The sequence below is a fragment of the Malus domestica genome, chromosome 16, assembly GCF_042453785.1.
Source record: "Malus domestica chromosome 16, GDT2T_hap1".
NCBI classification, from domain to species: Eukaryota; Viridiplantae; Streptophyta; class Magnoliopsida; order Rosales; family Rosaceae; genus Malus; species Malus domestica.
The window spans coordinates 6,646,321-6,657,514 of NC_091676.1; the positions used below are offsets into that span (position 1 = coordinate 6,646,321).

The window sequence follows — 11,194 nt, forward strand, 5'->3', positions numbered from 1 at the left end:
ACTTCTTCAAAAGCAAAAGTATCTCATATCATCTCTTCTCATTTTTCTTCCCTTTATCCTTCATGCTGCCTGCAAGATATGGAGAATGAGAACAATCAGCCGGAACTCGAAATCACATATCTGATCTGGGACTGATTGCTTACCTTGTCTGTTACCTCATTCGACACATCTTCTAGCTCGGCGACTTGGGGGACTCCTACTATAGGGTTTTGTATCGCACTTGACCAAGCCTGAAACTACAAGTAAGCTTCAAGTGAAATTGATACATTACCTTGTGCATCTTCATTGGTTAAAGATACCACCCCTAGATGAAGGAAAAGTACTTCCAGAGAAGATGTCACATCTACATATGAGACAGATAAGGCAAGTGAAAACAATACCACACTTCGGTACTTAGAAGTTTCGTGATTACTCAGCGGCTTGGATCTTGCAAGTCCCCAACTGAGGAGCTTCCCTCACTCGGGAACTTAGGGGAGCACTGTTTGTACCATACTTGACCAATCCCGAAACTACTGAGCACCGGTCAACGTTATACCGTCAAGGACCCAGAAGAGTTTCCTTTCAACCAGGAGGCCAATCACAATGCGACACGTGTCGACATCAGAAGCTAACCACAGCGCGACACATGTCAACATCAGAAGCCAATCACAACACGACACATGTCAATGTTAGAACAAAACTAGAAACTCTCTTCTCTAAATAGGGATCATTCTCCCACAATAATCTCTAATGTCATTTTGTACTAAACTATTCACTATAACTCACAAAAGGAGAGCTTAAACCTATGTATTTGTGTAAACCCTTCACAATTAATGAGAACTCCTCTACTCCGTGGACGTAGCCAATCTGGGTGAACCACGTACATCTTGTGTTTGCTTCCCTGTCTCTATTCATTTACGTACTTATCCTCACTAGTGACCGAAGCAACCAAGCGAAGGTCACAAAACCTGACACTTTCTGTTGTACCAAAGTCCTCACTGATTTTGTACATCAACACACTTAAATAAATACAAACACTAGAAAGCCAAAATCCTATTAGATGAAGAGTGTTTGTATCTATTTAAGTGATATATTGGATATATTTGAAAGTTTTTATAAAAACTGACATTTTTGAAATTAGAAGCTAATATTTTGCTATATTTGATAAATACTCGTTTTTGTGAGGCAGTATTTCTTAGGCGGCACTCGCCCGCATATATGACTTTTACCGACATATTTTTTATTGCTGGGAAAGGCATTGTTTTTCTGTAGTGCTGAGGCAATCTCCAACCTATGGGATAGAACTTATAATGTAAGTTTTAAACTCCCTCAAACCATCTCTAATTATTTGGCTAGAATAAGCCTCAAGGGGAAAAATATCTTTGGGTTAGATTAATCCATAAATTAAGTTGGTTTAAATTATTCTTGACCTATTAAACTGTCATATTTCAATTTTTTTTTGTTTGTTTTTTACTTATAATCCAACGGCTATGATCAAATGAGATTACATCTAATAGTAAAAAAAATTATAATAATCTACATCAATATTATTTTCATAAAAGTTACAAAAAAAAAAAGAGGCTAAAATTATTATTTAATAATCTCATACTCAAATTTTAAGCCATAACTAGTAGAGAGAAAATTGTGACTTGAAATTTTCTAGCTTAAATTTTTAAACTTTATCCCCAAGGGTTGGAGATGGTCTAATTAGGGTTGGAAAAAATTCTTGAAAATCTCGATCCCAAATTGAAATTTTTGAAATTTTCAGGATGTCATACCAAACTAATCCTAAACCATTCGGTATTGCTATTCAATGATTCTGGAATCCTGAACAGAACCGGTACTATATATTATTATATGTATATTTTTTTTATGCTAAGCTTCTGTTTGTAGTCCTATATTGGTATGAACGATTTGAATTTGTTGATATAGAAGAAATGGGGTGCTGGTTGTACTTTTGCTCCGAAATGCTTTAACTAGAATTGTAGATTGTTGGTGCTAATAAGAACCTTTTGACTTAGTTACTTGTTATATATTTGAATCTTTTGACTTAGTTACTTGCATGATTCCAGTTTATATAGTTTCAGGCTTGCATCCACATTGGGTGCAGTGTTAACAGTTTTCTTCTATCACCCAGTATTAACAGTTTTCTTCTATTACTCTTCTTTTAATTTCAACTTAAAATTTGACTATAAGGTGAAATGTTAAGAGATGGGTGCTACTGTACTGCTAATAAGAATTGTAGAGTTTAGTTTCCATTTTTATGGTCATGTTTTATGATCCGTCCAGAAATATCGAAAATATTTGGGAATCTTGAAATTCAGAAAAACCGAAATTTCAGTTTGAGATCGATACTCAGATTTTCGTCCAGAAAAAGTGTCGGTTTGGGGCTCGGGATCCCATTTTCGGTTCGAGATCTCGTACCGAACCAGCTCAAGGTCTAATGGTTAAACTGATTCTTTTTTTAATACTGGAGACGGTAGTTGGACATGGGTGTCCATTCTGTCGAAGGTGCATGCATGGCTAGCTACTATTTATATTGAGTCTTATTTGAAGTATTTTCGAAGTATAAATTTATTGAAATTTTACGTGTGAAAATAAATACATTTTTTTAAATGAAGTCAAGACGTAATTTTTTGCGAGGTCCTGGACTTAGAAAATCTGTAAACTGTCCCTGCTAGAAACGCTTTGTAGTAGGATAGTCCTTACACCGATTGCACTAGATAATTAGCTATGTAAGATAAAAATATATATGCAGTCTAATACTATTGTGAAAGATGTCTTGGATCAGAATGCCAGTAGCTAGCTAGCCATATATTTCTTCACTATGTTTCAAGATCTCCGATCCTCTTCTCCGATCTCCGATCCCCTTAGGTATTACTATTCTTGGTCAATCCCCAACGTGTACAGCGTGGATTAGCTTGTGTTTCTTCATCAACATCAGATAGTGTTGGGGTCCACTGATTATACACATCATTTGTTTCGGTAAATAATGTTCCAAGGAGAGACAAGTTATTGTACATCAGATACAAGATAGTGTTGTGTAAAATATTAACGAGTATCGACGACGCTAGTTGGTCGTTGTCAATTCCTTATCAGAGTTAGTGTTGCTCGTCGTCAAAAAACGTCATCTTGTTTGTTATATAACATTTTGTGCGAGTTTGCATATTCTATTCGCAAAGTGTTTGACATTTATATCATGAATATAGTTTTTTGACTTTGAAGTGCCATATTAATCTTCTGAGTTTAGGCATGGTTTTGTATGTGTTCCTTGCTTATTCTCTGGCTTGTCTCTCCATCAAAACTACAAATCAACTAGTTTAGTCATGTTAGCCTATTATGTTGTGCTAAAGTTGCTTAGAATTGAAGTCCTCTTAGATGTTATCTCGAATGCTTTCTTTGGTATTTGTATTTATTTAAATTTTTTATATTTTAATAAAACCGTTGTTGAAGAAAGTTGAGGATGTTTCACTATCAAATTAATTGGCAATATGGAGAATAACTTAATTACGTATAAGCATATTTAAGGTACCTCCTCTCATCAATGTGGGATTCATTCTCAACACGCTTTCTCACGTGTGGCAAATTTTCAAGCCTAACATGTAGACAACACAATGAGGTGACGTGGAGAGCGTGTGATCATTTGGCTTTACATGTGAGACAATCTATTCTGATATAATGAAGAAAATTAATGTTTCACTATAAAATCAATTGACAATATGAAAAGTGATCCAATTACTTATAAACACATGCATGATTCCTCCTCTAACCAACGTGAGATTCTAAACAATTTTGTCTCAAAAAGAAAAAGAGCGCGCACATATAACTGGAGACAATGGATTAACCGACTCAAATCCACAACAAATCAAATCGTAAAATGTTGTCAGTCAAAAAAAAAAAAAATCGTAAAATGTTGAAGTCAACGGATGCAATAGTCAATAATCAATTAATTAGTTCATTCAAATAGAAAATAATTAAAGGTTAACAATTGCCAAATAAACAATCAAATAATTAATCAAAGTCTATAAGTTGCGACATGTTCCACTTCCATATTCTTATGCTTTATAGTCAGCATACCTATGTAAGCCATCCCGACACGACTTTCCCACCCAAACACACTCTCTCTCTAGAAAATTAACAATGGCGACTGATGAGCTTGAAGACCAAACTCGGACAGAAACTTCCCACATCGAAGTCCGGCAAGGACCTCACGAACTCTACGGAGACATCTTAGAGTCCATACTCTCCCGCGTGCCTCTCCTCCACCTCGTGCCTGCCTGCCATGTGTCCAAGTCCTGGAAGCGCACCGGCTCTTCCTCTCTCCGCCGCTTCCACCGAAACATCAAGCCCTGGCTCATTGTCCTCGCTCAAGCCACCAGGTCTCCCTACCACACCACCGCACGTGCCTACGACCCCGACTCGCACGCTTGGATCGACATCCACTCTCAGCCGATGATCGGATCCATCTCCACCCTCCGATCCTCGAACTCCCTCCTCTACGCGCTTTCTCCCTCTAAATTCGCCTTTTCAACTGATCCACTGCACTACACGTGGCACATGGTGGATGCCCCGCTGATATGGCGCACGGACCCGATTACCGGGGTGGTGGGCCACCACATCGTCGTCGCTGGCGGCACTTGTGATTTCGAGGACGATCCACTGTCGGTGGAAATGTACGACACCGTGTCAAAAACGTGGACCAGGTGCGACTCGATACCCGCTGTTCTCGAGGACTCCGCAGCCTCCACCTGGCTCTCTGTCGCCGTCGACGACAGCAAAATGTACGTGATGGATAAAGGCTCCGGTGTGACATGCTCGTTCGACCCCGATTCCAGCACGTGGTCTGGACCGTATGATCTGCGTCCCGATGAGACGGTTTTTAGTGCCGTCATTGGATTCGCTGACGACCGTTTGATCTTAGTGGGCGCGGTGGGAAGCGCAGAGAATTTGGAAGGCGTGAAAGTGTGGGAAGTGAACGGCGTGTCGTTTGAGTGTAAAGAGTTGGTCGGGGAGATGCCAGAGGCAACGGTTGAGAAGCTGAAGGGCGAGAGCGATTGCGTGGCGTCGATTGGGATGAGCTGCATGGGACATATGGTGTGCTTGCATAACCCTTGGTCGCCGGAGGAGCTGATCCTCTGCGAGCTTGCTGAGGGTGGCTGGGGTAGCGTACGGAATGCGGCGGTGGACGACAGGACTCGAATGCAGAAGCTGGTGGTGACGTGTTCGAAAGTGGGTTTGCCGGATTTGCATAAAGCCTTACAAGTTGGAGCGCTGAGATTGGTTTGAAAAATTTGGCCGATGACAAAATTAATCGTTTACTATTTCGTTCTTATTTTTTAACTACGTTGTTTTCTATTTTTGAACAAATAAACTATGTTGTTAGTTTAGAGCTTTCGTTCAATTTAGCTTATCAAATAATTGTGAGAAATAAATCAATCGAGGCAGTGCCGTATCTTCTACCGTCTTTTAAAATTACGAAATAATTTAAGAAATTGTTTTCACATTTTATAATTAAAAAAGTTGTTTTTTATTTTCTATTTGTACTATTATTTGTTAAAGAATAAAATTGAAGTTTCACCATAAAATCAATTATTTGTTAAGGAAGAAAGTTGAAATTCTACCATAAAATCAATTGGCAATATAGAAAGTACCCCAACATTTTATAAGTCCTTACAAATGACTTAATTTCACCAATGTAAGACTCTTTTACCTTTACATCCTCACACATCCTCTCACCATGGGGTGAATTTCCAAGCCAAACACATGGACAACACGAATTGATTGACATGAAGCACGTGTGTCCATTGGGCTTTACACGAAAGACAACTTACTCTCATACCATGAAGAAAGTTAGAATTCCACTATAAAATTACATAAGATATTGATATTTATCAATTGGGTGCATCTTCAGTGTTTAAAAATTGCTAAGAACTCAGCCTCGACTATGCCGCTCGTTGTATTAGCAATGGAGCATGACTTGAATGTCACTGAAAATGTGTACTCGTATTCCATAACACTCGTCCCGTCATGATGTACACATTTTGTACTATCAACCAGGAATGAGCCAAGCTTGACTGTGAGTGGAGATAATATAGATCGATTGCCTTATCATATGTATAAATGGTCACTCAGCCATGGCCCCGTTTAGCAGTTGGCAACGTAGTCATGAATTGGCAAGAGCCAATATCTGCCCAGCAGTATTAGATGACTGAGAACATAGTGCATCTATCACAGAGTAAAATGATCACAGGTACAAGATATCTCAAGAGAAATGTCAAGGGATTCTCTCAAAGTGCGATATTTTATGGATTTCCTGACACTTCATGTTTTTTGCACAATATTTCAAAATGTTGGCACACGAATTAACGTTAAATTATGAGGTAGCATAGAGTTTATAAAGAGTCTCACTTTTGAGAAAACTCAACATGGAGGATATTTAGATCTACAATTTCAAATCATCAATGGCATGAAATTAGTCCCTCTCTTCTTTCTTTTTCTTTTTTTTTTCTCCTTAAGAAATGACTCCCTCAAACTCATGTATCCTTGTTTTGGATAAGGATAAGATGGCAGATAGAAGGCAAATTGATCGATTCCCATCTATACTTGTCTTCTCCCATCTCCAATTCAGCAAATTCATATTATACTTTGGATTATGAAAACTAATGATTTTAGTGCTTCGTTTACGTTATCCATTTCACTTATAAGTAACATAGTGAGTTTTGGGTGTCCACGAAAAATACACAGTTGTGAATTGCTAGTTATAACTTATAACCTGGCTAGCATATGATTTGGACGGTTCTCAAATTTTATTTTCATGTGTTTCGAATAATTGTAAAGGTTACTTTTTTTTTTGGAAATCTTGTAAAGGTTACTTTCAAGTGAGAAAAAGGTGGCTTAGTGCACCGTACTAATAAAAAAACAATGGAAAATTAGGTTCACATTATTCTTTTTATTACTCCATTGATTAAAATCATATTCATTTTCAATTTTTGATCAAGGTCCTTGGGTATTAATAACATCATTAATTATTTGAATAATAAAATATTTTTATTTATAAATATATTCATTTGGTGTTAAAAATGTTACAATTAATATATTTATATTTATGGCTAAATTTTTTATCATATATTTTTATTTTTAGTTTGTACCTATTTTTATTTTGCAAATATTTTTTAATTTGTACCAATTTTCTTTTCATTTTTAGTTTGTACCCAAATATTAGTTTCTTTTTTTGCCCAATTTTTTAAAGTTTTATTTGTGTTTGTACCCATGTGTATACTGTCACGTGACATTGTATATTTAATCAATGATAGAAAAATTACATATGGTATATTTATGTTTTATGCCTAAACTTTGCATCATATATTTATATTTTTAGTTTGTACCCACTTTTAATTTGCAACATTTTTTAAAAATTTGTAGTATTTGTTTTTAGTTTTATTTTGTACCCATGTATTAATTTCTTTTAGCACCTATATTTTTTTAAAATTCATTTGTACTCATAATTTTTTTAATCTTTTATCTGTACACTAAAAATTCATTTGTAGTATTTTCTTTTTAGTTTTATAATGTACCCATTCTTCTTTATTAATGTACCACTTTGTTATATATGAAATGTACCTATTTTTTTAACACTATGGATACATTCTTTTGCCATTTATTATTTATTATTTTTATATATATTTTTATCAATTTATTAAATAAAAATGTTTGAATTTTTTTATTGTAACCGTTTCTAATAGTTTTATAATGAGGGATTTTAAATTTATAGGATTATAAATCTCATAAAATATCAAACAATTAATGTCAAAACTATAAAAATATAAATATTAATAGTAATATAATGAGGTGTACAAAGTCAATGGACTTTGATTAAACTTTGAATATTATTAAGGTTTTAATCAAAGAATGTTAAAGATTAAGGACCGCATCCAAAGTATCCCAAATTCTAATCCATAAATTGCGAAACAGTAGGTTGATAAACATGTATTACAATAGATCTAACGCCTTGTTAATGCACACTATCTAGGGTATACTTCAGTGATAGATCCTTCATTAACGGACGGAGATGACTTGCTGATAGATTGATCGGACTCCAGCGTTATCATTGGCATGTTCCCCACTGTTCTGCTTTGGAGAAAAAATGCCGGTTGTTTAGGTAATGGCAGACTGACAGAGTAGCTATTCAGCATGAGAACTACTGATTGCATTGTAGGCCTGTCAGCTGGATCTTCCTGAACACAAAGTAACCCGATGTGGATGCATCTGATTACTTCAGTCCTTGAATAAGAGTCTCTCAGACACTGATCCAACAATTCCAAAGATGTCCCGTCTCTCCATAACTTCCAAGCCTGCATAAAACTCAAAAGTTTAAATCATGATGCTATGTCAATGCAGGAGAACAGAACACTGCACTTTTCACTTTAAGCTTACATGGCTCGCGAGGTCCTCAGCTGCATCGGTTTGAAAGAAGTTACTGTTCTTCTTGCCACTAATGATTTCTAGCACTAAAACACCGAAACTAAACAGATCGGACTTGACAGAAAAATGCCCGTGCATTGCATACTCAGGAGACATATAGCCACTACAAGTTGAGAAGGGAAAATTTGACAAATTCATTAGTACAGATAATGCAAAGAAGAGGTGGTCGTGTTAAAAGAAAAGAAGAAAAGGGACAAACTTACTATGTTCCGACAATTCTATTTGTGTTTGCTTGAGTTTGATCAACCCCAAAGATCCTGGCCATACCAAAATCAGATATTTTTGGATGCATCTCCCCATCTAACAATATATTGCTGGCTTTGAGATCACGATGTATAATTCTAAGTCGGGAATCTTCATGCAGGTACATGATTCCTCGAGCAATTCCTGAAATAATCTTGTAACGTCTTGACCAATCCAATTGTCCTTGTTTCTCAGGGTCTGCAAACCATCAAAATCAAGTTATCATCGACGAACTGCTATTGCAATAGGGAAAGACTATCAGATGTTTGACTGTACAAACCAAATAGGAAACAGTCGAGGCTTTTGTTGAGCACATATTCATAAACAAGAATCTTTTCTTCGCCTTCCAAGCAAAATCCCAATAGCCTAACCAAATTTCGGTGTTGAAGCTTGGCTACTAATACCATCTCGTTCTTAAACTCTTCTGTGCCTTGGCCAGAGTTCCTTGATAGCCTCTTCACAGCTACTTCTTGACCGTTTGAAAGTGTACCCTGCGAGAAAACTTCAATCAAACAATGGAATGTCCACTCATGGCATTCATGGACGGCTTATGAGGCTCCAAAATTATTCAGATTTTGCATGCATAAAAGTTGGAACTTTGTAGACCTGAAGGAGCACTCATGTCATATACTGATTAACATACCTTGTAAACTTGACCGAAACCGCCTTCGCCTAACTTGTGATCGTCGGAGAAATTGCTCGTAGCTGCTTGGATGGTAGCAAAATCAAATTGCAAAGACTCGACAGTAGTAATGTCATTCTCACCTGCACAACCAATAAACCATAGAAGCACAACATTTAAAGACGAGGAATAAATGAAAGGAGAATCAACGAGTATAAACAAGAGGAGAATCGCAGAAGGATATATATGTTTACCGCTTGGTTCGTCTGCTGCTGCTTGATTGTACTTCTTTCTTGCTCTCCTAGTTATGCAGCAGTAACCCACAACAAAAAGTAGCACAGATACAGATATTGGTACAACAATGGCAACAATTGTCCTAGTTGGGATTTTACTTTTTCCTGCAAAATAAACAAAAAAATATTGAGAAATGGGTAAAATCAGCAGCCACAGCACAACACCATATTCCCCTGTTCCAAAGTCCACAATAGCTATCAATTACCTAACAAACTAATCTGATAATACAATAATCACTTGATTGGGGCTTCTAAAAAGGTTAGAAACGTTTTGTGTCAGATCGCTTTTCCAACAACATTTTGAGAGAAAAACTTAAACTACATAATAGAAGCACTTTTTGAAGTACATGCCTAGAAGCACTTAAGCACTTATTACAAGAGTGCTTATAAGCAGAAGCGTCAATCACGGTTCTACCATTTACACTCAAATTTGAACCCCCCCCCCCTCCCCTGTATGAGATTAGAATATCGCTCGAATAAAATTTCAACGAATTGTTATTTGCTTGAAGTTTAAAGTTGTCAACTTCAAAAATTAAATTTGAATTGAAAAATTGGTCACTTTACCTTTAGTCGGAGGAGGAAGAGGAGGAGGCGGCCCTGGTGCAGGCTCAGGTGCTGACGTGGCGTTCTGGGCGTAGAAGGGGTAGACTTCGTACCTAACATTACAACTCGGATACAAAACTCGTGCTCCGAGTGCCCCATTACAGCAACTCGGAAGTAGGGCTATGGTCCCCCGAAGACAGCGGTTGCAATCCGTCGCCGACAGGTCTTGCGTGCACTGACCGAGGCTGTACACCGAAATCAACCCACTAACATTTGCCTGATTCGTCCCGAACTTGTCGGCGTCTCCGACAGCCTCACTGGCCGCCTGGTTCACACTCGCCGCCATGACCTGGTTGAACCGAGTCGGGTCGGTGGCGTTCTGCGTGTTCCACATGTACCAGCGGGGCGACTCGGTGACGGTGGAGAAGAAAGAAACGTTGGAGTAGCGTAGCATGCAGTCGTCGTACCAGATGACCACCTGTTTTTCTACGGGGCAGCGTTGTGGGGCCTCGGTGGTTGCGGTGGCTACACAGGTTTCGCAAGCGTCGGTGCTCACGACGTCGCCGCGGCAGAGGAAGAGGCCGTAGACGGCGTTGTTTGTGGTTTGGACGGTGACGTTGTAGAAGCCGGTGGAGCGGTTGGCGTTGGACGAGAGGTTGGAGAGGAGACGGTTGAGGTTGGACTGGAAGGTGGAGTTTGGGGTGAAGGTGGTGGTGTTTGGGCAGATGTGGGAAAGGTATACTGCTTCCGTATTGGTCAGAAAGCTGGGCAGAGTAAAAATGGAGAAAATCAAAAGAAGGGTAGTCATGCTTTTCATTTTTTGGTGATTCATCGTAACATCATAGGTTTTTGTACTGAATATTAACAAGAGCAATGCAGGGTGGCAGCAAGACTTGTCAGTTTTGAGCGTTGATCAGAAGAGTTCCTCTCGTACAACCGGGCTTTAGTCTCAGTGCCATCAACCTCTAATCAGTGCTTGCAACTTGTTCAAAAGTTGCACTATTCTGTCCACTTACCAAATGTTTTGTTGTGT

General features: G+C 38.1%; 2 protein-coding genes across 2 annotated transcripts; one reads left to right on the forward strand and one right to left on the reverse strand.

Annotated features, from left to right (window-relative positions):
* The first annotated feature begins 3,924 nt into the window (after nt 1-3,924).
* Nucleotides 3,925-5,431, forward strand: LOC103403037 (F-box/kelch-repeat protein At1g23390-like). The gene has a single exon (XM_008341847.3). It carries the CDS (start codon nt 4,120-4,122, stop codon nt 5,263-5,265), a length of 1,146 nt encoding a protein of 381 aa, XP_008340069.1. The 5' UTR covers nt 3,925-4,119; the 3' UTR covers nt 5,266-5,431.
* A 2,415-nt stretch (nt 5,432-7,846) lies between these two features.
* Nucleotides 7,847-11,194, reverse strand: LOC103403036 (cysteine-rich receptor-like protein kinase 10). Its single transcript, XM_008341846.4, has 7 exons — nt 10,183-11,194; nt 9,580-9,723; nt 9,347-9,468; nt 8,984-9,194; nt 8,664-8,901; nt 8,413-8,563; nt 7,847-8,330 (listed from the first exon to the last, which is right to left on the reverse strand). Exons 1-7 carry the CDS (start codon nt 10,991-10,993, stop codon nt 8,001-8,003), a joined length of 2,007 nt encoding a protein of 668 aa, XP_008340068.2. The 5' UTR covers nt 10,994-11,194; the 3' UTR covers nt 7,847-8,000.

Bases quoted from the DNA above. Each gene is read 5' to 3' on its own strand.
- LOC103403037 (XM_008341847.3), top strand. From the start codon at position 4,120: ATGGCGACTGATGAGCTTGAAGACCAAACTCGGACAGAAACTTCCCAC.
- LOC103403036 (XM_008341846.4), bottom strand. From the start codon at position 10,993: ATGAATCACCAAAAAATGAAAAGCATGACTACCCTTCTTTTGATTTTC. The intron at 9,469-9,579 runs GTAAACATATAT...TTGGTTGTGCAG, and splicing joins AGCAGCAGACGAACCAAGCG to GTGAGAATGACATTACTACT. The intron at 8,564-8,663 runs GTAAGTTTGTCC...CTCAACTTGTAG, and splicing joins AATAGAATTGTCGGAACATA to TGGCTATATGTCTCCTGAGT.